The sequence below is a fragment of the Cygnus olor genome, chromosome 17, assembly GCF_009769625.2.
Source record: "Cygnus olor isolate bCygOlo1 chromosome 17, bCygOlo1.pri.v2, whole genome shotgun sequence".
Lineage (NCBI taxonomy): Eukaryota > Metazoa > Chordata > Aves > Anseriformes > Anatidae > Cygnus > Cygnus olor.
The window spans coordinates 1,312,037-1,338,177 of NC_049185.1; the positions used below are offsets into that span (position 1 = coordinate 1,312,037).

The 26,141-nt window shown below is 54.7% G+C and overlaps 3 protein-coding genes across 8 annotated transcripts in view; 1 reads left to right on the top strand and 2 right to left on the bottom strand.

Moving 5' to 3' along the window:
- Positions 1 to 4,768, bottom strand: part of OSBP2 (oxysterol binding protein 2) — a 97,261-nt gene extending 92,493 nt beyond the window's left edge. Inside the window, exon 1 of the mRNA XM_040577061.1 lies at positions 4,445 to 4,768. Coding sequence (XP_040432995.1) covers positions 4,445 to 4,734 — 290 coding nt within the window. The 5' untranslated portion in view covers positions 4,735 to 4,768. The remainder of the gene's footprint in view (positions 1 to 4,444) is intronic.
- A 2,866-nt stretch (positions 4,769 to 7,634) lies between these two features.
- On the bottom strand, positions 7,635 to 24,278 carry IQCD (IQ motif containing D). Of its 6 annotated transcripts, none has more exons than XM_040577078.1 (5): positions 24,129 to 24,278; positions 13,097 to 13,930; positions 11,711 to 11,944; positions 9,945 to 10,016; positions 7,635 to 8,794 (listed from the first exon to the last, which is right to left on the bottom strand). In XM_040577078.1, the coding sequence occupies exons 2-5, from the start codon at positions 13,787 to 13,789 to the stop codon at positions 8,504 to 8,506; spliced, it is 1,290 nt and encodes a 429-aa protein (XP_040433012.1). In that variant the 5' UTR covers positions 13,790 to 13,930; positions 24,129 to 24,278; the 3' UTR covers positions 7,635 to 8,503. The 6 variants fall into 6 exon arrangements, with proteins under 6 accessions (XP_040433012.1, XP_040433014.1, XP_040433013.1 ...); XM_040577080.1 differs by lacking the exon at positions 24,129 to 24,278 and adding an exon at positions 14,874 to 20,505; XM_040577079.1 differs by lacking the exon at positions 24,129 to 24,278 and adding an exon at positions 14,134 to 14,231.
- On the top strand, positions 23,964 to 24,950 carry DUSP18 (dual specificity phosphatase 18; the record flags this gene model as incomplete). Its single annotated transcript, XM_040577568.1, is given in 3 exon segments — positions 23,964 to 24,215; positions 24,217 to 24,628; positions 24,874 to 24,950. Coding segments are annotated over 3 exon segments (741 nt in total), but the record flags the coding sequence as incomplete, so codon positions are not given.
- Positions 24,951 to 26,141: the final 1,191 nt, after the last annotated feature.

Below are 26,141 nucleotides of genomic sequence, written 5' to 3' on the forward strand. Positions count from 1 at the left end.
AGCAAGGACAACCGCCTCCAGCCCACAGCCACAGCACGCGGCGCCTGCACTGGCTTCCACCTTGCCAGGAGGGTGGAGAAGAGGAAGGGCAACCTGGAGCCTGGTGGCAATTTCTTAGAGGGAAACAAAGCCACTGCTGTCACTAAACTGCAGCCAGAGCACGGCAGCTCTCAGCTGCTAAAGGCAGAGCTAAAGGCAGCTCCCGGCAGTGCCTGGAAGCGACACAGGGCTCGGAGCAACGACCTTCCCCCGCCTTTGTGGAGGAGAGCTGAGGACGAGTACAGCAACAAAAGCTGGAACACTTGAGACTAGAAACGAGTGACAGGCATCTTATCATCCCATAGGTATTCACGCAGCTGAGCCCATAGGTAAGCCTCATACCCACAAACATCCCCAGGAACTCAAACTGCAGCACGAGTGATGCTCTCTGGAAGTTCACGATGCAACTGACCTTGAGTTAGCAACAGGGGCTGCAGCTACAGCGCACAAAACCAGGGCGCACTGCTCCTCTGGCCACCTCAAAATTGAGTACTTACACAAGATAAACCAGTTACTTCTGCTGCGGCTTCATCAAATAAGGCATGTGGGCCAGTACACTAGATTTAAGAGCCGAGCAACTCCCTCGGTGCAGCATGAACTGGAAACAGAGCAAGCTGGTCGAGCAGCTCGAGTGCTGCTTTGACTCGCGCCGTGTCTCTGGTTGCAAAGCGGAGATGAGATTCCTCAAAACCAGGCAAGAGATGAACAACGATCAACTGCGAAGCGCCATATGGATAAAGCAAGAGCCGTGTGAAAACACGATGAGTGGAAACAAGCATTACGTGCTGTTTAAATACAAGTCGCTCGGAGTTACCATGCAGCCACAGGGCTGTCTTTAAAACCTGCACGCTCCATCACCCCGAGGATGAGAAACAGTCAAGGACATTCAGCTGCTTTATTTTTGTGGAGAGATGAGCTGTTATAAAAATCATGCTAGGGAAATCTCTCTCCCCTCATTTTATCATGTGAAAATTATACGGAAGCAACTTTTACTCAGGGGGAAACGGTCCAATGCTGGAAGAGGGGTCCAGAGAGGCTGTGCCATCTCATACCGTGGAGATGCTCAAACCTCAGCAGCTGGAAGCCCTGGGCATCCTCACAGGGTGGCCCCGAGTTGTGCAGGGGTTTGAGACCAGAGGTTGCTTCTGGAAGCCCTTAGTTCTTCCGCTCCTGTCAGCGGCAGATTCCAAATTCCTGCCCGAACTCACCGCCTCAGCTTTCAACGGGAGTCTCAGCACCAGCTGGAGAAAGCCCCTCTGGGTTGTACTTGAGACCTTAAAGAGCTAGCCAAGAGTTAACCTCCGGGTAAAGAGAGCTGGGTGAAGAAGCCTGTTCTGGGAAACACGGCTTTTCCAGGGAACCGCGCCGCCGTCCCAGCGCAGGCAGGACGGCTCACCTGCTCCAGGCACCACTCGCTCCTGCAGGAGCTGAGAGGGGAGCTAAGGCTGCTAGCTGGCGGGGAGCCTTTCACATCACAACCATGAGCAATTAGACACAGCACAAAATATTTTTTCCTTCTCCATTTGGCACTGCTTTAACCATTACTTCCTGTGGCCACAGCAAATGCTGCTGCAAGACGCTTCAGACATCAGCCCACAAATAACGGGCAGCGCACCAAACCTGTAGAGGGGTCAAGACGAAACTTGAGCTACTTGAAACATGAGCAAGCTGCCTGGAGAAGACAACCCACATCTAGAACATCGGTCACAAGAACCAATGGCAATCTTTGGTGAATTAATACTTACCTAAAGATCCTCTCTAACCTCCTTGAAAACCCGTATCTGTTCAAGGTGATGAGGTTCTCCCATACACACACTAATTATAGATAATGATAAATCTGCAAGTGGCAGCCTGCCAAGAACGAGTTTTGCTCATTAATGAAACAAGTAGCTGTGCCATGCTTGAACGCAGCTTTCCAGCACAGAGGTGATTTCCAAGTCAGCCAGAAAACTTAGTCAAAAAAAAAAAAAAAAAAAACTAAAAGAGACAATCAAGGGCAATTAAAATGCAGAAGAAAACAAGGGGCTACTCAACCTTCCAAACGCCAGTCATTCCCAAGCAATGAGAAAGTCACGAATATCCTGCAGATGAGTCTCCTGGCTGAAGAGGGCCAGCAGTGCTCCAGGTGCTGCCACGCAATTAGGTGCCAACTATGCTAATTGAAGCACATACCCCGTGCCCCCTGCCATGCCATGCCCGGGGCACCAGCCCTGCCAGTTCTCAGCTGCATTTGTAGCTATTCAAGCACTGGCCTGCAAAGCACATCTGTCTTTGTCAGAGACCAGCCTGCAAGCACCTTGTGGAGAGGGAAGAGCCCAGGATGCTGCAGGAGAAGGGGCCCAGCCCGACCCCTGGGTTTCAGCGGTCAGGAAAGGCAGCGCTCAGTGTCTGCAAGGGAGGAAGCTGCCTGGCCAACTGTCTTGCTGTGCAACTCCCAAACCCACACGCCTCACTCCACATGAAGGTTTTGCAGAGGAAAATTATAAAGAATTACTCAGCTATCCCCATTTTCTACAGGTTCAGAGTAAGGAACATGAAGCAAAATCCCACATCCTGCGCAGATGCTTCTCAAGCAGCAAGATTTGATGCCTTCACTGATTTAGCAGAGATACAGGAGGCTTTTAATACTCAAACTTGTTTGGAAAGAATCCCAGGTAGAAGTTTTAATTCAGAAAACCATACCCGTGCAGCCAAGGGGGCAGCAAACACGCCTTCTGCCCGAGGAGGGCTCCCTGTGTGACACCTGCACACGGCGCTACACCCACCTCCACTCTGCTCCAGAGCCCTCGCGGGGCTTTAAGAGCTCAACTCTGCAGATAAAAAAAAACGACTAGGCAACCTGACAGGCTTTCTGGTTTTTGTTTTTTAAGCTACGCAGTGAGCAGCAGGAAATTCAAATGAAAAGAAACGCTTCAGCCTGCAACTAAATCAATACACACAAGGAGGCCACTTGGGTATCAGGGCACAGCATTTCGATTAAGGTGACTTTTCGTGCACAAGCAAAATGAAGTTTTTGTCACCTTCCTCAAGCCAGTCCTGAGTAATCAACAGCTAAATCAACAAGGCTGTCCATCAGGACAACCATCTTTGAAAATTCAAATTACAAAAGTGCCAAAAGCCACAGAGGGGAGGAGAGCACAGCGAAGCACACGATTTAACCTGTACAGCCTTCAGCAGCAAAGACAGAAAAAGAAAATTCTAGCATGCTTCTTCAGAGCTGTGATGAGCACAAAGACCCAGCAGACAATGGGAGATGGGGCTCAAAAAGCAAGAGACCTTTACAGAACTCACTTCTTAAAGACTCTTCATCAGAGCCAAACAACCAGAAGCCCAAGTATTCTCCAGCAATTTCCTCACATAAAAGAAGCAGATGAAAGGCACTGCCTGACAGCTAGAGCTTCCTTGCTCTATCAGTGAGCTAGAAGCAGTACTTACAAATATAAATGCCTGTTTGTGCAGGATTCTCCCACAGGAGCTCTCTGCCATAAGCAATCCCTGCTGACACTCAGGGGTCGGCACTGCCTCTATTTAACATCTGTTCTGAAGAGCATCACAGGTATTTCTTCCATTTGTTTAAGGAAAACTTTCCCGTGTTCTGTGAGTTTTGCACTCCGGACTCACAACTAAGTTAACGTGGCTCTTGCCAGGCACAACAACCAGACTGAGCAGGTCGGGATGCCTGCAGCAGCCCTACCAAAAATGCCCCACAAACCTTCGGCATCGCCTCCCCGAGCAGCTGCTGCACATCTGCACCTGGAAGCCGCGCCACGTAACGCTGCTTCAACGCTCACCCGCCGCTCCAAATAATTTCCCTGGGTGGTTTTGTTTGTCGTTTCAGCCTAAATCACATAAAATTGTCTCAAAATAAACCCACTTGCGCAAATCTAAGATAACCGCTAGAGAAAGCCACTTGGTTGCTCGTGACAGACTTGGACCCAGTACAAAAAAAAAAAAAAAAAAAAGAAATGCTCTGACAGGGTTACAAGCGGAGCACTGAACCTCAGCAGCTGACCCTGCGGCACGGCTCTACCCAGCACAGCGAAACGGGGCCGAACCGGGCCGGGCCGGGCCGGGCCAGGCCCCCGGGGCCCCCCGCGCCTGGGCTGCGCTCGGGGCCGCCCGACCCGGGCGGGTTGGGGAGAGCCCAGCACGGAGCTCCCGGGCTGCGGCCTGCCAGGGCCGGGCCCGGACGCGGGGTTGGGGTTTATCCCCGCAGCCAGCCGGGTTTCCATCGCCGGGGGTGTGCGGTTCGCAGGCCTGCCTCCGCCGGGTGCCTGCAGCTGCAGGGGAAAGCAGAGAGACAGCTCCTACCCGGCCCCCAGAGGGGCAGCACGGAGCGGCTTCCCGAGGGCAGCCCCCGGCCCCCGCACTGCCCCCGGCCCCGGTCCCGGCCCCGTCCGGGTACCTGTAGTAGCTGAGGAGCCCGTTGCTGAGCACGAACCAGCGGCGCTGGTAGCCCTTCAGGTAGTTGGTCCACTTGAAGAGCCAGCCCTTGTAGGTGTCGGAGCCCGGGGCGGCGGGGGCTGCCCCCGCCGGCCCCCCGCCGCCCCGGCCCCCCGCTCCCGCCGCCGCCTCGCTGCTCATGGCTCGGCGGCCGGGGCCCGGCAGCTCGTGGCAGGCCAAGCAGGGGACGGCGCTGAGCAGCGAGACCAGCCCGCGGGTGCTGCCGCTGCACAGCGCGGCCGCCTTCCCCATAGACCCCGCGGCGCGGCCCCGCCGCCCCGCTCCGCTCCGCTCCGACGGGCACCGGCGAGGGGGCGGCACCGCGGTGCGTCACGGGCCGGGGCGAGGCCGGGGGGGGGGCGGCCGCCCCCTGGCGGCGGGGCCTCAGCGGCTCCCGGCGGGATCGAGCCGGGATCCAGTCGGGATCCAGCCGGGATCGGGCCGGGCCCCGGTGCCCCCCGCCGCCCCCCGCCATTTTGCTCCCGCCGCCATTTTGCGGCCCCGAGGCCGAGGGCGCCCCCTCAGCACCGGGGCACCTGTGGGGGGGCGACCGAGCGGCCCCGGGACCCCCCGGGCAGGAGCCGGCTCCTTGCAGGGCAGGGAGGCAAGAGGCGGCCGGCGATGAACCATGGGCACGGGCAGGCGTGCAGCCGTGGGCTCGAGGGTAACAGCCCCAGAGCAGCGGGACCATTGCAGCCCACCGGCCCCCTAAAAACATTGCAACACCCTACGGTGGCTTTAAAAAAAAGGACAACCCAGGGAAAAATAAAAACGTGCAAGAAGACACGTGAAGGCGCTGAGATGCAGGCATGAGCAGATCACAGCGAGGGGCGGAGGAGCCAGCACGAGGGGTGGCCCTGCGGCGTGCGACAGCCCTGACAGCGTCACCCAGGACAGCCGCTCCTGGGGGCAGCCGGGCGGGACGAGCGCAGCCCTGCAGGAGGAGGGGGCCTCGCAGAAAGGGCCTCCAGGATGATGAAGGCCCCCAGGAGAGGACCTTTGCACGAGGAAGGACCGCAGTACCCCACGGTCACCAGCTCGGTGCTGGGTGAGGCGGTGGCACGGTGCTGGGTGAGGCGGTGGCATCACCTGGTTTGCAGGGGGGAACTGTTCTCCACGCTGAGCCTGGTGAAGCACCACAAGGACCTTTGGCAGACGCTGCCCTCCCCTCCCTCCCAGCCCCCAGGATCTCCTTTTCCTGATCTGCTCTTATCTGCTCTTATCCCACTAATCGCATCACTGCTTGCTGATCACCTGCGCGTGCACCTCTGTCTGCTCACTTGCAGCCCTGCCAGCACGAACACCCTGAATCGTGAGGTCTCGCCACCCTGGGGTCCGCACAGGGCCCTGGTGGCCACCAGCTGATGCTGGCCATGAACACAGCCATGGGACTGGCCACCTCAGGCAGCCCAGCCCCTCATCCACTGAGTAAGAGCCAGAACAGTGACAGTCAGTGCATGCTGTGCTAATGAGCTGCTGTTTGGGGGCCTCAGCATGGCCTGGGGGGACCAGGCCAGCCCTTGGTGTGGAGTCCATCCGTGGCCAGGGGGAGAAGAAAAGCAAGCTGTGGTGGCACCAACACTTACACACCAGAGAGCACCCCAGAAAAAGAAATAAATCATGGTGACTGAAGGCCAGCAGTCATCACACTGCTCCTTGCCACCTGAGCCAGGATCTCTGCCGCTTCTGTCCTGTTTCCCTGCTGGTGCCCCTGCAGGGAGAAGTTGGTCTTGTGTGACAGCTGGGCCATGGATCTACTGCAAGGCAGGGAGGCTGTGCTGGAAGGAGGAGCAGGTGGGGTGACATGAGGCCCACAGGGGACCCCACAACAGTTACACGGTCCCAGTAGGCTGGCAGTAAATAAAAGTCTCGTGAACAAGTGCCATTAGCACTGAGTGGCCAGTCTGAGGCTGAGCAGCAGAGAGATATTGAGGCTGGGGCCAGCCAGTGTTGAGCAGCAAGGGGAAAAGAGGCTCCCACAGCCCCTGACACAGGCCTTGGAAACATCTCCAAAAAATGGATTTGAATCCAAGCCTGAGGATCTGGGCCACACAGCTCCTAGGGTGAAAAAAGATGTAGCCAAACTCTATCCACTGCTCTGTACAGAGCTGCATCTGCTCTCCTAAAGCTGAACATTTCCTCACATTCTAAAGAGGCACCCCAGAGAGACCTTCAACCATGAGTGCCAGCATCGCCAGCACTAGCAGGTGTCGAGACAGCTCATATGGGTAAGTCCTGTGTCTGGAAACAGTCTGAGAGAAATTTGGACTCTAAAGGCTGGAATATTCCCATCAGGTGTTCTGGGACTGCCACCCAGCTGAACATCTCTCCAGATAGGCTTTGGCATCTGGAGGTAACATCTGAAGGTTTTAGAGAAACTCAGACAGGAAGGCATCAAAATCAGGGTCCAACAACCATTGCACCACTCCGACATTCTCTGTTAAGGGTTTTAAAAAGCATGTCCAAACCTTCTTTTGCCAAGAACTCAAGGGCTGTGGGTATTTATAAATCAAAGCCTCTCTGGAGATGAAACATCCCTTCTTGGTGTAAACATACCCCAAACTATCCACATGGGTACCAACTTGTGAAAGTCTCCACGGATCCTGGAATCTCTTCTGGCTGCAAACAAGAGAAGAAACCTCCTCTGGCCATGGCTGAGGAGGGATGAGTCTCACCTGATCCTGCCTGCCATAACCTTGGGTCCAGGTATGAGTGATCACAGCATGCACTTGGGATCCTGCACAGGACTGGACACACGATGGCACAAATCCCATGATTCGCATGAGTGCGTTAAGGCGGTGTCACAGTGACCCTGTGCTTTTAACCAAACAAACAATCCAGGGCAGATCTGGCAGGGCCGTGTATTTGGTACACAGGGCACTGCTGTGTGATCTTCCCCTCGCTGCAAGCTGAGGCTTTGAACACCTCCAGGGACTCTTTGCCCATAGGAAAATGGCCCCTCTCTGCCTTGGTTTGCATAGCACCACAGTCTGTTTGCTGCAGGTACCCATTTATGAGCAGAGGTAGAGAGGCAGCCAAGAACTGGGGGCTGCTGGGGCTTTGCAGCCACCATCACTGCCCTCTCCTGGGAAAAGAGTCTGCAGTGACGAGCCACTGATGTCAGGGAGTGCAGAAATGTCACCGGCAGTCTGGATCAAAAAACTGTTTACTCTGAGACCTGTTAAATGTGAAGAATATGTGAGAGGAGCTGCCCGGGTCACACTGGTTACATACAACAGCCTAGTTCCCCAAGAAAATGAAACACGTAAGACATAGCGCTCTGTAAAACTACCCATGCCCAGTTTCAGCCCTGGCAGGCACAGGAGCAAAGAGCTCCATGCTACAAAGTTTCTACATGGTTACTGAGAATAAGAAGCAGAGAGAGAGGAATTAAATAATTGACTCGAGGCCCTGTGAAAGGGAAAGGCTGCAGTGTGCTCTCAGGGCATTAGGCCCTGGAGAATCCAGAGGAGAGCGTGCTGTCAAAACGGGAATAGGCATTAAATGGGGCACGGTTTGCTGCTGGGCTTGGGGAGCGACTTGTATGATCAGGAGCAGAGCACGAGCTGGGCTGTGCCACATCCCACCCTTCGGCTGTCCCCTGATGAAAAATGCGAATTTCCAGGAGCGATACCCTGTTGGGCCTTGTGCCATTTCTCTACACCTTGCGTGTCAGCACCTGGTGAAAGTCAGGGGTAAAGTTCTAAACCAGGTGCTGACACAGAAGCAAAGTATGGGCAAGGGAGAGAAACCAGGAATCTGCACTCCTGGCCCAGTCCCTTCACCAGGAGACCTCCTCCTCCTTTTCAGAGCAGCAAAGCTAAACCTAAAATGGAGAGACATGTCTTCATGTCACCACTTTGATATACCCAATCTACGAGAGGCAACTCCACCCCTGGACAGCTGGAGCCTTAATGCAAATATTATCTCAGCTCTAATGCATTTATCTGGACGAGCTCAGTCTCAGGGGAGTCAGCAGCGTTGCCAGGAGAGGATGAAGGAAAGAAAATAGATTCTGTGATTATTTCTTAGCCTTTGTGTCCTTGCCCTTGCCTTTGCCCTTGCCCTTCCTCTTCTTTCTTAACTTGAAGGTGGACCGAATCAAGTAGCCTCTCCAGAAGGCCTGGATGCGGGTGGCAGCAAGGGTCATGGTGGCCAACTCCTCCAAAGCCGCCTTCTTCTTCTCCTGACATATCCTGCGCTCCTCCTCGATCTGGGAATACTCCTGGAGAAGCAGAGCGTGTTTCTCCATCAGCAGGGACAACTGGGCCTTCTCCTTGGTGTAGGCAGCATGAACCTCCTCATACTCAGCCTATCAAAACAGCAGATACCATGGTACATTCAGCAGCCCCTCCCTGAACCTCCCTAGCGAAGGGTTTTTTTACCCACCTCATATCCAGGCAGACCTGCAGCTGGGAGCTGAGCCTTTCCAAAGGGACAGAAAAGTAGACATGTGCCCAGTACCCACAGAAGTTCAAGAGATGCCAGGTCCTTATGTCTTCATGCTCCTCCGAAAAATACTCCGCAACCCTCCCTGCACTGCAAACAGCATTCCCCCCCAGCTGGGACTCTGGCCGTGTGCAGGTCAGGGCCCCTCCCGCATACTCTCTGAGCAAAATGGCGTATTGCTGAAGAGCCAGCCTGCAAAAGGCCGAGGACAGGCAGTTTAAAGGGTGTAACTGCCCTTCCAAGCTCAGCAGCAGCTTATTCCTTTCCTCTGGCAAGGCACGCAGAGGGGAAGGTTAGGGCAACAGCAGTGTGGACGTGTGTCTTAGCAAGTTTTGCCCCAAACCTGTTTGGACATGGTGCTTCAGCCAGCCAGCAGACAGGAACAATAATTGAACGTTATTAAACACCTGACAAGGGAAGGAGCATTTCTAGCAATTAGCAGCCAGCTTCTAGGCCCCTCCCTACATTTTGCTTTGCAAGTAATCCAGCAGTTTTTATCCATCTCCATGACAGGGCAGGAACATGAAAGCAACTAGGGTCATGTCAGGGGCAAGGTTAGGGGGTGCTGACATGATTCTCAGCCTCCTGCGGGTAAGCTGGACACCAAGACAGTGGCACACAGGTGTTAACTTCTTGACAGACATCTCTTGACAGGGTCAGGGGAAACAGGAGCATGGTTTAGACTCCTCAGCAGGACTGAGGACTGCAGCAAAAGTGAGAGCCTTGTTTCCTAACAGCAAGAGGACGTGTCTGACAATATGGCACCTCATCTGCCCCCAAATTTTGTGGGATTTAGCAACAGATGTAACCTTCTCTAAAGCAAAAACAACAGAAAACTCCACAACACGCAGGTGGGACAAAAATATCTTTCCTTCTAAAGCCTGTACTTCCTCTGGATGGAGAACTGCCCCTCACTTCCCTGGCCTCCTGTGTGAGAGCCGCACATCCATTTGGACAGCAATCTACCTGAACGTGTCACCTCATGGGAGAGCAAAGCACTTTAGAGAGGATACCTGTTTTTCTGCCATGTCTGTGTCATATTTCTGGATCCAGTTCAGAATTTCCGTCTCTGCTCTGCACTTCCTCTGAAACAAAAAACACGGTAGGTTACCTGCAGGCACTTAAAGTGTAGTAAAAAGCCTGAGCTAGAAAACAGCATCAGAGCTTTGAGCCCCAGCATCGTTATACTGGAGTAGAACACCTCCTCCTTGTGGCAAGCTCCCTTCAGCTGACGTGTATTTTGCCCCTGGTTTGGATAGTCTCAGGGGACAGACCTCCATCCCCTGAGGCCAAAAGCACCTTATTTGTTTTACAGTACAGAGCTGGGTGAGGGCTGAGGATTGGAACACGTTTCAGAGGTGTGTCCTGTGGTAGGAAATGAACGCGCCTGATGGAATGAGCCAAGTCATCGACAAACTGGGGCAACCACCCTAAAACTGAAGCGATAGAGAAGTGCTAAACATGAAAGCCCTCCAAATACGGAGCCTCTTAAAACAGAGGCATTTCTAGTTGTAAGATGGTTCAACAGTGGCCGGACTCGGCAGTTTAACCAGGTTTAACCCCAGATGCTGTATCTGTGCCCCATGGGAGCATCAAGAAAAAGATCGGCCAGAGCCCATCCCGAGCCACGTGATTTACTGTATGACACTGGCCCAGGATGTCCCAAGGGCTTCCAGGCCATCACGAGGTCAGACACGGCACTTCCCAGCTATTCACCCCACAAGGACAATCTCAGGCCACCCGGGGCTAAAGCACGTGCTAAGGAGAGGGAAAGGAGATGTCTGTAGTCAGTAAATCTCTCTGCCTGAGCCGAGCAACTCATCACAACAATTACTCCAGTGGCCTGCAGCCTCAGAAGAATCCAGCTGATAAAGCCTCTGCGTTACAGGAGGTGTAAATGGGTGGCTTGGGTTTTGAGCTGCAGCTCTAACCTGTATTTGATGCCTTGTCACTGCCCACCCTCACGGCTGCCTTGTTCTACATTGTCCAGTGCACGAAGGAAAGATGTCCTGTTACCAGAGTGTGCAGTCCTGCCCACGGCAGGCCAGTGCCTGTTTGGGGTAAACACCAAGAAGGAGTAAAATGAAAAGAAAGGAAGCTCTATCTTTTTCTAGCTCCAGATTTTCCATGCCCAGGGTCACCAAGACGTTGACATCTGTTGGTACAGAGGCCTGAGCCCGCCCACTGCTCCTGTGTCCCATCTGCATCTGCTCAGCACTGCAGTAAGTCACACTTCCCCTCATTCAGCTCAGCCCCGACTCCTTGGTTTGTGTCTTCAGCAAACTGCCAGACAGACTGGGAACTGCTTATCTCCCAAGGTCGCCTGCACTCAACCCCGAGTACTACAAACAACCAAGTATAAAAGATGTGTTTGTGTACAGCCTGTATCATGTTTCCTAGGCTTACCCCACACCAAACCCCTTGTTTCTTAACATGTGCCTTGCCTGTCTTGCTGTAGCCTTGCTGCTCTGAACTTTGACTAGAGCACAGCCTCTCCAGCATGCAGTGTCACAGAACTACATGCAGGTGTTTCCTGAGCTGGGTCAGGGGACAGGAGGAGGACCCGTGAGCAGGCTACTTCCCTGGCACCGCTGCAGGCTTGCTTTCCACTGGAATCAGCAGAGCACGAGGACAGCGTCAGCACACTCTGACAAACAGCGCGTGCATCCTGCCAGGAACTAGCAGGAACCAAGTAATTAGTCGCAGAAGCCAGCTGCCAGACCTAACAGCAGTACAACAGGTTTTAAATTTTGTGTTCTGGAGCCCTCCTCCCATTCACCTTTCTGAGAGCCAGCTCTGATGCTTGATGCTCCAGTACCAGCTTATTGAGTTGTGCTCCTAGCTGCTGAACGTCCTGCTGTAGGCTGGCACACCTGGCCCGAGAAGCTCGCAGCTCCTCTTTTTGCTGTTTTTCTCCTTCCCACTTGACCTGCAGAATGTTGGTCTTGCAGTCTTCAGCTAGATCTTGCATGCTCTTTTTGAGGTCTTTGATCATATCGTCCTTTTTCTGAACCTAGACCCGGAAAAGAAGAAAGAAATACCATCAAGACTTGCAGGTGAGGCATAAAGTAGGCAGAAGTAAGGCACATTGCAAAGGTGGAAGTGATCTAAGAACAGGGAGCTGCCACAGCTGGCTGGGAGAACAGTCAGATTTCCATCAGCTGCTCCCCTGTGAACCTGAGAATAAAGCTGGAGAACGAAGGAGCCATACCAAGACTCACTGTCACTGCAGTCTGAGGAAGCCTGCCCCATCTAGACAAGAGCCAAAATCATCCCTCGGGATTCAGATGAGGCTCAGTGACTGGGAGATGCAGCTCAGTGGGCTGCCTGCAAGAGAAATCCTCAGCTGGGAGCAGTGAAACAGGTTTGCTCGTTATGCACTGGACAAGCTGCCAAACTGCACACAAAAAATCTCAATTCACAGATCTCCAAGGAGCAGAGGGGTTGGGGAGCACGAGACAAAACCTTCCCCTCTGACCCCTCATGCAGAAAGGAGAAAGAAAAGCACACACATAAAATGAGGGATTGCTTGTCAGGAGTCCAGGGCTTGAATTCTGGCACAGCCCATGTGCTCACGGAAAGAGCCTGGCAAATGCCCGTTAGTTAATCCATGCCTCAGTTGCCTTCACTGAAAAAAATGAAGAAATGATACCATCACATATTAATTATAAATGCTCCAAGGCAGCTAGTATTACTGAGTTGGAAGTCACAGAAATATTGGTATTAAGCAACAGTGAAGGCGGAGCAGATATTAAAAATGGATTTTAATCTGAGCAATCTCTCCCCGAATGACTTTTCATCATTTCATCAGCAGTGAATGGAGCCTCTCCCTGGCAGCTGACACTGTAGCCCTGCCAAAACACCACTGCAGTAATTTGTGCCTGTCCTGCAGCTCCTTTTTAAACCCAGTGACTTGTGCCATTTAAGTTGGCCTGTGAGAGCAGGTTCAAAACATGCCAAATGCAAGTTTAAAAATGAAGCATCCAGTAGGAATTTTTTAATTATATTTTACAATGAAATAAGTATCTTTCAATTTAGGATCTGGTTTAGAAATCATCTCTGGAACCTCCACTTTAGGATCTACAAGAAAGGGGTCAATTTTTGTCTTATCAAAATTTTGCTTCAGTAACCCTTTGTCAGAAAACGTGTTGTCACACTATTGTACCTCCTCATCTCGAGTACAGATTGCTGCCACCAGTTTTGCCTGCGAAGCTGTGATTGTTTCAGTGTTTTTCTTAATCCGGAGGGAGACATCTTCCATGAACTGAACCGTTTCTTCCTCTTCTGTGGGACTAGTCAGGAGTCGCTCACACATGAAATTCCTGAACTCCCTAAAGGCTTTGATAAACACTTCAGCTGATGGCTCTCTTGGCCCAGCTTCGTATTTCAGAGCCTTACAAAGTGAAGGGCTGGCCAGTAAAAGCCTCAGGATATTTCTAACAGAACACTTCAGCTGTTGTTCGAGCAAGCAGAGAGAGACCCTTTGCTCCTCAGCTTTCATGGTGTCCTCTTCTTCAGCGCTGGCAAGCAGGTGCTCCATTTTGCTTGAAAGCTTTTGGTGCTCAATTAGGTTGTTTGTGATCTCAGGTCCCAGCAGAGCAGAAAACCTATCCAGTGAGTCGATAATACGTGGAATCAAGCTGCTCAGCTCCAGCTTGGCAATTGTCTCATCCAAGACAGATACGACTCTTTCTGTTTCAATGCTATCAGGTTTTAACCAGCGTGGATCTAACACCTTCATGGCATCTAACGCGATCACTGCCTTCTTTGGAGTCGCAATGCCCATTACAGGGGGCTGGTTTCTTTCCTTTGTGTCCCGAGATGACGCTTGGAGCACAGCTGGATTCACTATAGCCATGCCTTCAAACACTTGCCAGTTTTAGTGTTTCAACGTCTAGAAGGGACACAACACTCTTACACAGTGCAAGACTCTCAGTGCAAGAACGTAGAGGTCCCTCCGCTGCTTCTGTTGCAAATTCTTCCTTTGTGGATTTTATTTCTAAAAGGAAAACACGATAAGAGCATTAGAGAAACGATACAATTTGGGAAAAGCTGGGAGTTTCACATTACCCCAGGGCTCTCCCTGGGTCTGGGCACACACGGGCTCGTACACCAGAACTGGTCTCTGTCCTAGAGAGGTTGTCTAACCCCCAGGGGCATGAGAAGACCCCAGAGGAGGGAGGGAAGCAATAAACCTTCAACCTCGAAGGACGGTGGGGGGAAAGCCCCCAGCTCCTCCTCAGCAGCAGCCCAGAAGGCCCGGCCCGGGCCCTGCGGTCGCTAGGCAACGCGAACGCGGGGGCGGGGCCTCCCGCCGGCCTCCGCGGCCGCCCACTCAGCGTCTTCGCTCGCTTGACGGGCAGCGCCGCTGCCCAATGAGAAGCCCCGCGGCTGCCAGAGGCCGGCCGGGGCGTCGAGGGGGCCGGGCGGCCATGTTGAGGCGGGAGGCCGGGGCTGGGCGGGCCGGGGAGGAGCCGCCCCGCAGCGTTGTGCCCGCGGCCCGGCTGGGATCGCCCGCGGCTCCCAGGAGCGCAAAACAAAAATAAAAATAAAACTTCGTACGCCCGAAATCCCGCGTCCGAGGCAGGGGCGCTGCGCGGGACGAGCCCGCGGGGACGCACCGTGTGCGCGCGTCGGGGTTGGGGAAACGGAGAGCTTGTGGCAATGTTAAATCAGGGTGTAGCTTCCTCCGGGGGGCTGAGCGTCAGAGCATTAGCGACCCAGAAATCCCCCTACGTGTGCTATTGAAGAAGACTGATTTTACAGCGCTCTGCATTCGGGGCTATAAGTAACACGTAAACTAATAAACAAACTCCAGAAAATAAATAAATAAACTAATAAACTCCAGGAGGCGGCGGCTGATGGCAGCGCTGCGGAATTCCCAGCTAGCCGCTCACCCGTGAGCTGGCAGCGACGGCAACGAACGTGTGGGCCCTGCTCACCCAGGATGAATTCGGGGCCGGTCGGTGACACCAGCTGTGCCTCGGGGGAAGCAGCAAGCACGCAGCAGCCTCGCAGCGGCTGCGGGACCCAGCCGACCCACCCGAGCCAGCCCAGCACCTTTATTTCCATGCACGGGCTGAGGCGGTGGAAGAATGCCCCGCAGCGAGGCCACCCCTGGGCCAGCACCTGCAGCTCCAGCAGGGCTGCTGCGGGGCTGAGGCGGGATCAGGCCCGCGTGGGCTCTGTGGTGTCGGCTGGACGTGTCCCTGCCAGCCCTGCTGCGGGTAGCTGGGCTGGCTGTAACTGCAGGCCCGGAAAAGCTGTCCTTCAGCCCCTAGCGAAAGCACAGAGCTTATCAGGAACACCTTTCTGCTCTCTGATTTGGTGGGTGGGATCCTGTGACCACGCTGGATCCAGACCAGCACAGCTGCAGGATGAGCAGGAGACACAGGACTTGAGCACAGCAGGGCCGGAAGGTAATGAGGGCGGCATGCCCTCAGCTGGATGTTTCCCCTGCCAGTCAGCACAGCACAACAGAGGGGCCCTGGAGATGTGGAGAGCTGTCACTTCCTAACAGGGACTTCAGGGCTGAACCCTGACCCCCGTGAGAGGCAAGAGGCTACCACCTCCCCTGCAAGGCGTTCTGGCAGTTATATCCATCTTGAAAAGGATGTTGTTTTCCTTCCAAAGCTGATGAGCCTCTTGATTGCTTCGTTTGAAATGGGCCGTGGCTCTCCAAGAAATGCAGACTTGGGCTTCCTGACAGCCGTGACCTCGAGGAGGGATTGAGATTGACTGCTGAGAGTCTGCCAGCTGCATCCTGCATGCCCCAAGTGCGCAGCCTGCCTGAGGGACAGAAGGCTTCTTGGAACATACCAGCAGGGGGATGATGGAGAAGCAGTGGGTCGCATCCAAACCTCCTCTAAACTAGGGAAAACATGTGGAGCACTGCAGCTCGCTCCTGGGCTTGGGTAACTGGAGACGTCCCAGACTTGCAGAGCAGGCTCAGGGCAGCCCAACCCGTCCTGCAGCATCACACGCCACTCTGAGCCAGCCGCAGCTCTTCTGCCGGGAACAAAACCAGGCCAATTTGGGAGCTGTCACTGAACCTGTGTCATCCCAACCTCTCACCCAAGACATAGAAAAATCTCAGATCCATCCTGAACCAATTCCCTACAACCAAACCCACCAGCCTGCATCATCATTGCCCTGAGCGCCCACCCAGCCAGAGATGCTCAAGGATCCAAACCATGCGGGCAGGAGAGTGGTGCAGGCAAGAGACCCTGCATGCGGACACAGCCCAGGCACGTTGTGGGTGTCCAGCTGTGTTCAGGCACAAAAGCAGCCGTAGGTACCTTGTGTCCAAGCAGCTGAACGCCAAAAACCTCCCCATCACCTCCTCATCTGAACCACCTTCAGACACCAAATCCCTCTCTGTGGTGGCAAAGGGAAGCACAGCACAGCACGTGTGAGCAGGCAGGCTCGACCGACCACCCCAGGCTATTTTTCCCCAAATCATTTCCCTGTTCCTGCTGCCACCCACCCATGTGTGGGACAAGGAAAGGGACAGAGGGGGATGGATTACACCAGTTGAAACTGACTGTGAAATGATGGCGAGAGAGCAGAAGCACACGATGGTGGCTGGCTTAATGCTATGGCACCCTGACTCCGTCTCCTGGTCCCTGCCGCTGTCCTCACCTTGGCTGCAGCAATGCAACAGAAAGTGTCTTCTGCTCTCCTGTACACCAGGGGCTCAGAAGCCAGCAGCTCCCGTGATGCCCTCAGGACCAGGCTCTGCAGCTGAGCTGGAGGCAGGCTGTGTCTGGAGGCAGGACTGCACCTCGCAGGCTGCCACCACCCCACCGTGACAGCACACACGAGGAGCTGCAACCTCAGGAGACCCTTGCAGGAGCCAGTCGTGCTGGTTGCTGTGCTGTGCCAGGCCTTGCCTCATGCTCTTCTGGGAATTTAGGGTTGATGTAGGTTAGCCATGCATGATGGGGCTTCACAAGCGTCACTCTGGGGATAACAGTTCTTGTTTCAGTGGTGGCCCCATGCAGACGGGCCTGCAGGGCTTCTTGGTTGCTCCCAGGGGATGAGACTTGTCACAGTAAGCAGCACCGCTGGGGTGTTGGAGCTGCTGGTCCACACGCAGCAGCCTGACTGAGCCACAGAGGGTCTTTAATGCCTTGGGGGCATTAAACAGGAGCCAAACCACAAGAAGTGGAGATCTCATAGCCATAGGACAGGACTGCCGGGTGGCAGTGGGGACAGCAGGAACCGGCAGGGAGGCATTGCTGGCCCTTGCAGCTGCTGGCTTTGCCCACTGCTCTCCAGAGCCGGGACGGAAGGAGCTGGTCCCACCACGCTGTTGGTGGCAATGCCCGGGCTTCGCTGTGCAGGGCACGTGCTCCCATTTACAGCAGGATACACTGACCCCTTTGCCTCCCCAGTGGCTTCCGGAAGGATGACAGGTTCGGTCCAGGAGTTGTCTCCAAGGAGCAGCAGGGGCACAGGAAGTCATGTGAAGACCTAAGAGCTAAACAAAGGCACAAAGAGCTCTGCTTTCCCTTTGGAGGCAAAGCAGGCGTCATGCTGGGAGCCCATGCAGCCAGCAGGCAGCAGCTAACACTGCTTTGGGGGCCTTTTTTCCCATCCAGCTGCTTCCTCCTGTGGAGAACAACTAAGTACATAAAACAAGCCCAGTGAAGCCTCAGTGCTGCTTCCAGGAGACGTTCACAGGAACTCCTATTTCTGTTCCACTGCACATCCAAGTCAGGGGCTTACAGAGCTTGCTCCAGGTCAGCACTCACTCCTGCAATGTAGAGCTCAGTGAACGCAGTGGGCATTATAATATATCGAACAAGTCCAGCTTGAGCACGTGGGCAGCAAGGGAGCTGTGGTGCTCTCAGATGAGGCTGCACCAAGCGGCTCCCACCTGTCCTCCAGGCTGTCCATGCTCCTTCTTGCCTGCATGGGGCTGTGGGCAAGCCGCCTGCCTGTGCTAGCGCTTCCCTGGGGCATCTCAGTTCCGCACAGCTGCCAAACGCAGGTTGTCAGCTCCTTCTGTCCTGGGAGCCTCTTTGGTGAGGAAAGGGCCTGCAGACACACCTCGGGTCAGATCCCGTCTGCTTGCTTCTACAGGTGGAGTTGGCAGATGCAGGGAGCCGAATCGCGGGTTGCATGCCAGTGCTGGTGCCCCGGGCCACCGTGGTAACTCGTCCTGGCTCCTGCCCTATAGCTCTGGCCACAGCTGCTCCCTGGGGAAGTCTCTGTCTCCTGTCCTGAGCGGCTGGCATCACACTGACGCAGCCCCACCATCCCTCCAGCTCTGGCTGCGGATGCAGACCTCACCCATCGGTGCTGAGCAGCGCGCTCCTCTCCCTCTTGAAGCGGTCTGCCAAGGGCTGGAAGGGAAGAAGTACCCTCGGGGCTCGGACGGCGAGCCCTGGAGCTGGGGAGACCTTTCTCATCAAAGCACCATTGCCCCCGCCTCCGTTCTAACCAGAAAAAACAGCGGGTCCCTGCAGTAAGAAGTCTGCTGAGGAGACAGCTGTGGGATTATGACAAGCTCTGAGCAAGCTGGCTTTTAAAAGGGGAAGGCAGGGGAGGGCTGGAGGAGGTGGCTGTGCGAAGCAAGACAAGGCTGGGAGCAGCAGGGGGCTGAAGGAGGGGCCCTGGCTCAGCCACCAGCACCCTCTGCAGCTGGCTGCGGGCAGCGAAACTCACTGGAGGTGTCAGGGGCACTGAGATCAGAGCTGGTGATGTTGTTCAGCATCTCCCAGGCAAGAGGCCAAATGATTCAGAGCCCTGCCAAGAGGGACCCAAGCCCTGGCAGGCTGGCCTGGCCCACCCAGGGCTCCCCCAGCACCATCCTCTGCAGAGCCAGCTCGGAGAACCAGCTGGCACCCACGCACCATGCCAGAGGGTGCCGCTCCAGCAGGTTTCGAGGCCACAGAGCTGAGGAGGTTGGTGAGGCGAGGGCAAACGGGCCACAGGCATTGCCCCGAGCCCGGTGCTCTTCGTACTGGGGATGGCTGCTGTGTGCCAGGGCTGGATCCTGCATGGGGACACCAGGATCAGGGACAGCGCTGAGCACGGAGCAGCGTGAGGCTTTCCTGCGCTGCCGAGGAAGTGGCGGTGGACCGGAGAATGGAGGACGGGCAACTGGCCGCTGCCGCATGGGGAGACGCTCGGAGGTGTGAGCTCTGTCACCTCCACACATCAGGGTCACATCAGCAGGGGACGGATGTCCCCGCTCCCCATGCCAGGCACTGCCCGGGGTCCCGGCGCAGGCCGGGTGCCGTTTCGGAGATGGATGGACAGATGCAGCCGGTATCGTGGCAACGCGGCGGAGCAGCTCCCGGGTGGCTGACGGCAGAGCGGCCCGAAACTGCGAGGCTGGTGGAGAGGAGACAAAGTCCAAATCACAAAATGGGAAGGCAACGAGTGAGCAATCATTCCTTGCTCCTCCTAATGCAAAAAAACTGGGTGCGTGAGGAGAATTTGTCCAGACAGTAGGTTTAAAATAAACAAAAAGGACTTGTCTTCACATGGGGTCATTAGACGCTGTGGCTTGCTGCCCCAGGATGCTGCAGAGGGCAGGGACATACAGAAGGGTCCAAAGGGCATGGAGGGGGGGTCTGCTGCAGCCCAGCAGCACGTGGGGAAGGGTCACTCCTTCCACTGCCTCCTGGGGACTCCTCCCTCTGTTTTCCTTGTGCTCCACAAGTCTGTCGCCTGCCCTGGGGACGCGGGCAGCAGGAGCTGGGTGTGCTTTTGGCTGGGTGGCGTGTTCACAGCTGGCAGCTCCAGGAGGCATTCACACAAGAGCTGAAGTGTTGCGTGGTGACACACGAGTGTCTGGACCAAACCCAGAAGCCCTTACTCAGTGTCAGACCAACCCATTCCTCCCAGCATTCTCCCACAAGGGAAACCTGGGGGTGGCCAGCACAGGTCACCTCAGGCTCCTCCAAAACTGCCCTGTGCTATTTGCCTGCTGGCACTTCCTTGCTTTTCACCTCAACACATCTCACCATGTTTTTCGGTGCTAAAGCCAACCGCAGTAGGCAGACACCAGCCTGTCACCGGTACCAGCATGACTGAAGACATTTACTGTCTGTCCTATCCAGTGACTGTCACGGTGAAGCACGGATCCAGATTTTCCTTTCCATAGCAGGAAAAGACTGCAGATGTAGGGCTGCTAGGTGGTCACCTTCGCTGGTAATTTCTCCTTTCCATCTGGATGTCACCGCTAACAATGCCACTGGTACTGGGCAGGATCCAGGCGGCAGCGTGGAGGAGGCAGACTGTCCACCAGTGAGGTCAAGAAGGAAGGATCTGTCCACTCAGGTGTCTGAGTCTGGCTGAATTACCTGAAATTCTTCTAAGGAAGAAGAATGAAAAAGATCTCTCTGTTTTCAGGAGCCAGAGATTAGGGGAAAAGTTTGTTGTTTCTTTAAAAAATAGCCTTACAATAAACTGAGAAGACATATTTCATCATCAAGGACTGATGCCTCCAGATTTTGGGGCGCTGGACTGCAACTTGCCAAGTGTGCTGTCCTGACATCAGAGGGATGTATAGATGCCTTTGGATCTTGTGAAAACTCTCTTTAGAAATCCCAGCCAACGGGGACAGTTTGAAGGTACTGAGCATTTTCTAATTCAGTGAAGAAGAGACTGAGAATGTGACAGCAATATTCCAGCATCCAGTTATTCCCTCAGGGCCACCGGGAAACATTAAAAAATTGCTCTGCTTCATCTGAAGTGAAAAAATAAAATAAAATAAAAAAATAAAAGTTTATGTAAAGAAAACCCCAACACCGCAATGCAGGAATCTGGCTGAAAAAACAAGCCACCTTGAGAGTGCAGCATCTCCTCCACTGCAAGTCTTGAAAATAAGTTGGATGGACATTTTTTCAAGGAAAGTCAAACTATACCTAAATGCTACAGCACCACAGGGACCAGGCTGGGTGGTCGGTGTAAATCTCTCTGGTTCCGTGCATTGTCCTTCAGCTGAACCCCAGCCCGCTGCGGGCACTCAGCTGTTATTCTGAATGTCTGGGTTTGGCTTTGGGGTGGAGGAAAGCGACCGATTCTACCTGGCCAACCGCCTTCTCTGTCTGCTGCTGACCTCGGCTTGTCCAGCTGACTGCTTCAGTGCCTCGAGGCACTGCAATACTTCACTCCTTTTTTTTTTTCTTCCCTTGCATCTTAAGTTACCAATCCTTCTTCTTTTCCCTAATGACAGATTCATTTACTGCCCTGAACCTCTGGTCACATTTCTGGAAATTCAGCTAGCTGCGCAATGTGTTGTTTGGATCTTCTCTAAAGGCACAAGGCAAGAAAAAAAATCTACGAAAGCCCTTTTACATTGCTTTTCTGTTGCCTGGAAGGAAAACAGCCCGTTGGAAGCTGCCCTGCTCCCCGGCTTGTCCCCAGCCCACACCCCAATAACTGCAGCAGCCCCATCGATTCAAAAGGCAAACGGGCAGCAACGTGCATGAGCGAGGCATTGTGCTGGTTTATTGCTGCAGCAGGCTGAGCACCAGCTTCCAAACAGGACAAGCTGAAAACGCGAGTGGGTGCACAAGAAATGCAGCGGAGCCAGTGTGGGGCAGCCTGCGGGAGGATCTCTCTAGGCGTTTCCCCATCCCTCCTGGGCCAGCAGCGGCTGTATGTTGTGCCGGCGTCCCTGTGCCCGCAGACGGGGCCGCTGGTGGCAGGGACAGACGATTTCCCACTGCGACTGAACGCTTCCAGAGATTTTTCAAACTTTTCGGATGCCTTCTTCCGCTGCACCGTTTTTCTCTCCTGCTCTTTCAAAACCTGCTGCTTCAAATGCTTGCGGAAACGTTCTGTCTTCTTTTTGGCCTCTTCAAAGTGTTTTACCTTTAAGACAGTAAACGTAAGACCTTATAGCCACTTTCCTAAGCATGACGTAAAGAACTCCAAAGTGATGCTTGTCTTTGGGAAGAGAGACATCCTGCCAGATCCCACACTACCGTCAAGGCTGAAAAACTAAGCAATGAAGCCCCAAAATCCAGAAGTATCACTCTGAACATTGGTCTGACAAAACATTATTCAACTCATCCTGCCTCCCTCTCTGTGCTCCAGTAAGAAGCAGGTCCGGAGGGCAGTGCCCACTCTCTCTCGCATGCTTGCTCGCATGCTTGCAGTTCTGAGTTGGGTGCCAAGCCTGACCCCGCATCTCAGACCCAGTCCATCACACTGGTAACAAAAAGCCCACGTTACAAAAACAACTTATGTGGTCATCTGATTTCAGTGGGCTCCTGACGGGAATTTGCTGGATGAGGTAAGGAGCTTTGTGCCACCTGTGCACGGCATGTCCCTGGGCTCTCAGCTGCGAGCAGAAATCTGCCCACATAGGGGGCACAAACCCAGGGCACCCAGCCCAGGTGCCAAAGCAGAGCATGGGGTTTGCTTGTACCCTTGCAGCGGTTGCACTGCCCCGAGTCCCTGGAACTCACACACCATAAATGTTATCCTGGGCACGCAGCTGCCTAGTGGTGACCATCAGCCCATCAGGGACAAGGGAAGAGCAAATGGAGGAAAAGACATCTCAGCTCTCCCCTGTGAGGCTGTCGTCCCCCTGGCAGCAGACAGAAGCCTCCTGCTGGAAGCACTCACAGCAATAGGGTGGACTTTACAGCCCCGTTTTATAAAACGTTGATCTAAACCAAGGAACTGCTGAAATCATGATGTTTGGGCTTTCTGACCAAAGCAGGAAGGCAAAGTTCCCTGGCACACCTGCAGTAAGGTGAGGGGAGAGGACTCAGGTGGTGCTTGATGGTACCAAGGACAAAAAACCTGGCTGCACAGGAGATGAGAGGAGAGCTGAAGGGGACTCATCAATGTGTGACTGTCCAGCTCTGTCTGATGACACCCTAAATCCTAATTCTGGATGCCACCTGGCATCCCCCTGTTCCTGCAGGAGAGGGTACAGCTGATGAACCCATTACTGCGGGGCTCAAAGTGGGAAGCACTAAAGGAGCAATCAGACTGCTGAAATCTTGCAAAACCTTTGACTCATCCCCGTTCTTGGGAGGCCACGTGTCAGCACTTCACCCGTTTCTCAACATTTAGCTGTTTTAGGAATGACATCTAAGTGCAGGTGAAGTCTGACCGACAAGGTCTGTCACTTATGGCTCCAAAACACAGCTGACCTGCAAAGGTCATGCTGAAGGCCGCCTGAGAACCAAGGGCTTCCCCCCCACCACCCATAACACCCCCAGGCATTTGCTTCTCGCCCTCCCCATGGACAATCCCCAGCAGAGACTTCGCAATGTCCCGGGCATCTGCATCTGGAGCCAGCAGGCTGAAGATTTAAGGTCCAAAGTGATGATTTCAAGGTTCTGAGGAACTGAGACCAAAGCATTTGCCCAAGACATTCCTCCAGCCTTGTGTCATCTGCGGGTCTTGCTGCCAAGGGAGGGGAACTCCCTGTGCTTTTCCAAAACACAGCACCCCAAACACAGCCAAGCACAGAGCAAACCCTCCCCTTGTGCTGGTGGGGGGCAAGGGCCCAGGGCTGGGGCAGGGTGGAGGCCATCACCTTCTTCTCCAGGAGCAGCAGGGCATGGCGGCTGGTGCAGCTGGATGGCTTGGGCAGGGAGCTGTGGGGGCCATGGCCTCCCACCTCGATGTCCAAGTCTACAAAGCAGCTTCTGGCAAGCGGGCATCATGTCACACGAAGCAGGGTGCGAGCGATGCCTCCCGGGCCTGTTTTGGGGTGCGAGGAAGGGGACCTGGGCTGGCATGGGTGTGTGTGTGTGAGGGGTCCCACTGACCCCAGGCTGGTGTGAGGGGTCACACACAGCCCTAGACCAGTGTGAGGGGGTCCCACCATTCCCAGACCAGTGTGAGGGGTCCCACAACCCCCAGAACAGTACGAGGAGGTCCCACCACCCCTAGCCTGTGTGAGGGGGTCCCACAACCCCCAACAACATTGAGGAGCTCCCACATCCTCACAGCAGTGTAAGGGCGTCCCGCCACCCCCAGGCTGGTGTGAGGGGTTCCACAGCCCCGCACCACGTGGGCACTGGCAGGAGACAGGGAGCAGGGGGTGAAAGACAGGACAGAGAAAGGGAGAAGGGGACGGGGACGGCCATGTCCCAGCCCACCCCAGCCCCACTCCTCACACACACGGTAGTGTCCTCGCCGGGAGCCGCATCAGCACCATCATCAACATCTTGCTGGAGGTGGGCAATGCGCTCCACCCCAGCATCGAGTACCTGCACATCCCTGTGCCTGATGTCCTCATCGCCTGCATCTCCGCCCGCTTCGACACCGTCACCGACAGGATCCACAGCGTGGGCAGCGGGGCAGCGGGGCAGTGGGGTCCGAACGCTGCTGCACTGCGTGGCTGGGGTGAGCTGCTCGGTCACCATCTGCATGGCCTACCTCATGAAGCACCACGCCATGTCGCTGGTCAGAGCCCACGCCTGGGTCAGGTCCTGCTGGCCCATCATTTGGCCCAGCAACGGCTTCTGGCAGCAGCTCATCCAGTACGAGTAAGAGCTCTTCGGTGTCAACACCGTCCGCACGGTCCGCTCGCCCCTGGGGCTGATACCCAACGTTTACAAAACCAAAGTGAAGATGCTGCTGCTGTGCCGAGCGCAGCCTGGCTGCTGGGACGGCTTGCCTGGGAACCGAGGGGAAGCTCTGCACCAGAGCTCTGAAATAAACTCCTGTTATCCAAGAGGGTTGTGGCGTGGACTCTGTGCTGCTAAAGGTATGGGGGACTGGGGACGTGAACAGAGGCTGTTGGGGCTTGCTGTAAATACAGCCGGTTTCCTCGCATCGTTTGTATCGGGGTCCCCTTGGTAAGTCTGAAGTCAAGCGTCATGTGCCGAGTGTTGTTTCATTCCAGCACAAACTGTGCTTATAAAGCAGGACAGAAACTAGCTGCGACTCAGGATACTTGGAATGGGACCAATGTTTGTTTTTCCTGAGATATGACTCTGGGTTTTGACACAGCAACCCGAATTCCGGTCATCTGCTGCATTTCAGAGAGGCCGGGAAGCGTGCAAAGTCAAGCGCTAGGAGAGACTTAAGTCCTGAACCCTTCTCTTCCTCCTCCTGATTCCCCCGGCCTTTTTTCAGAAGGAGCCCTGGCCTCCCTCAGGAGACCCCTAGCTCTGTGGATGAGCAGCTCAGAATGAGCCCCACTCACTCCTCTACCTGCCGTTTCTCCCTTTTTGCCACCCGTGAGCAGCTCCCATCCCGGCGAGCCGAGGTGGGAGCACCAGGAGGAATCCTGCTGGCGGGATGAGCCACTGCTGCCAGCTCGTCACGTCACTGTAAACTAGAAGCTGGATCTGGGTGCCCTTTGGCATCATCCAGCAGCAAACTAGCTATTAATTCTGGATGTGTTTATCCCAGCGTGGTCTTCAGCTCCAGCAGCTCCATCATGACTGGCAGTAACAGTTTTTTGGCATCATTATTCTGGACTCAGATGACCACTTCTGGCATGATGGGCCCTGTGTGGAGCAGGACGGAACAGGATCTGCTCCGCTTCAGGGCAGAGGAGAAAAGGAAGGTCTCAGGCTGCACCGCCGGCCAGACGAGGCTGCAGTTAGTGGCTGTGGGGTCATCCCCCAGCTCTGCAGTCGCACACCGTGCTTTCCCTCTGCAGAACAACTGCAAGCCCTCGCAGGTCCTGCAGGCGTCTGCCTCTTGTGTGCCTGCTGTGGTACCACCCAGGGCATCACCAGGGTTTCACAACAGGCTTCAGTTTTACATAGTGATCTTCAGTGATTCATACAGTAATTAGCACACTGACAGCCCCCTTAAACATTTGTATCTTAGGCACCTACTTCATGATATAAAGTTCAGATATGTCATCAAAATAAAGTACAATTTAAAAAAATGTCTTTATGCTCCTGCGATTTCACCTGTTACAAACTCAGCTACAGGCAGCCGACAGCCTTGTGCACACACACAACCACGGGACGGTTTGGGTTGGAAGGGGCCTTGAAGATCATCTGCTCCCCCCCGCCAAGCAGAGCAGGGAGCCCCTGTGCCACAGTGAGAGCCCAGTGAAACGCTTAACAGCGAATCCTGGAGTCTTTTTGGGTGCTGAACCAGAGAACGTCGCGCTGGAGGGGAGCCCCGAGGGTCAGCCTGCCCATCTCCTGGCCTCCAACCAGTCTTGGGCTGCGTCAAGTGTCCCCGGATGTTGCTCTCCAGCGCAGACGCTGCTCCCTGTGTGGCATTTACCTGGTTAGGCTGTCCCGCCAGGCAGA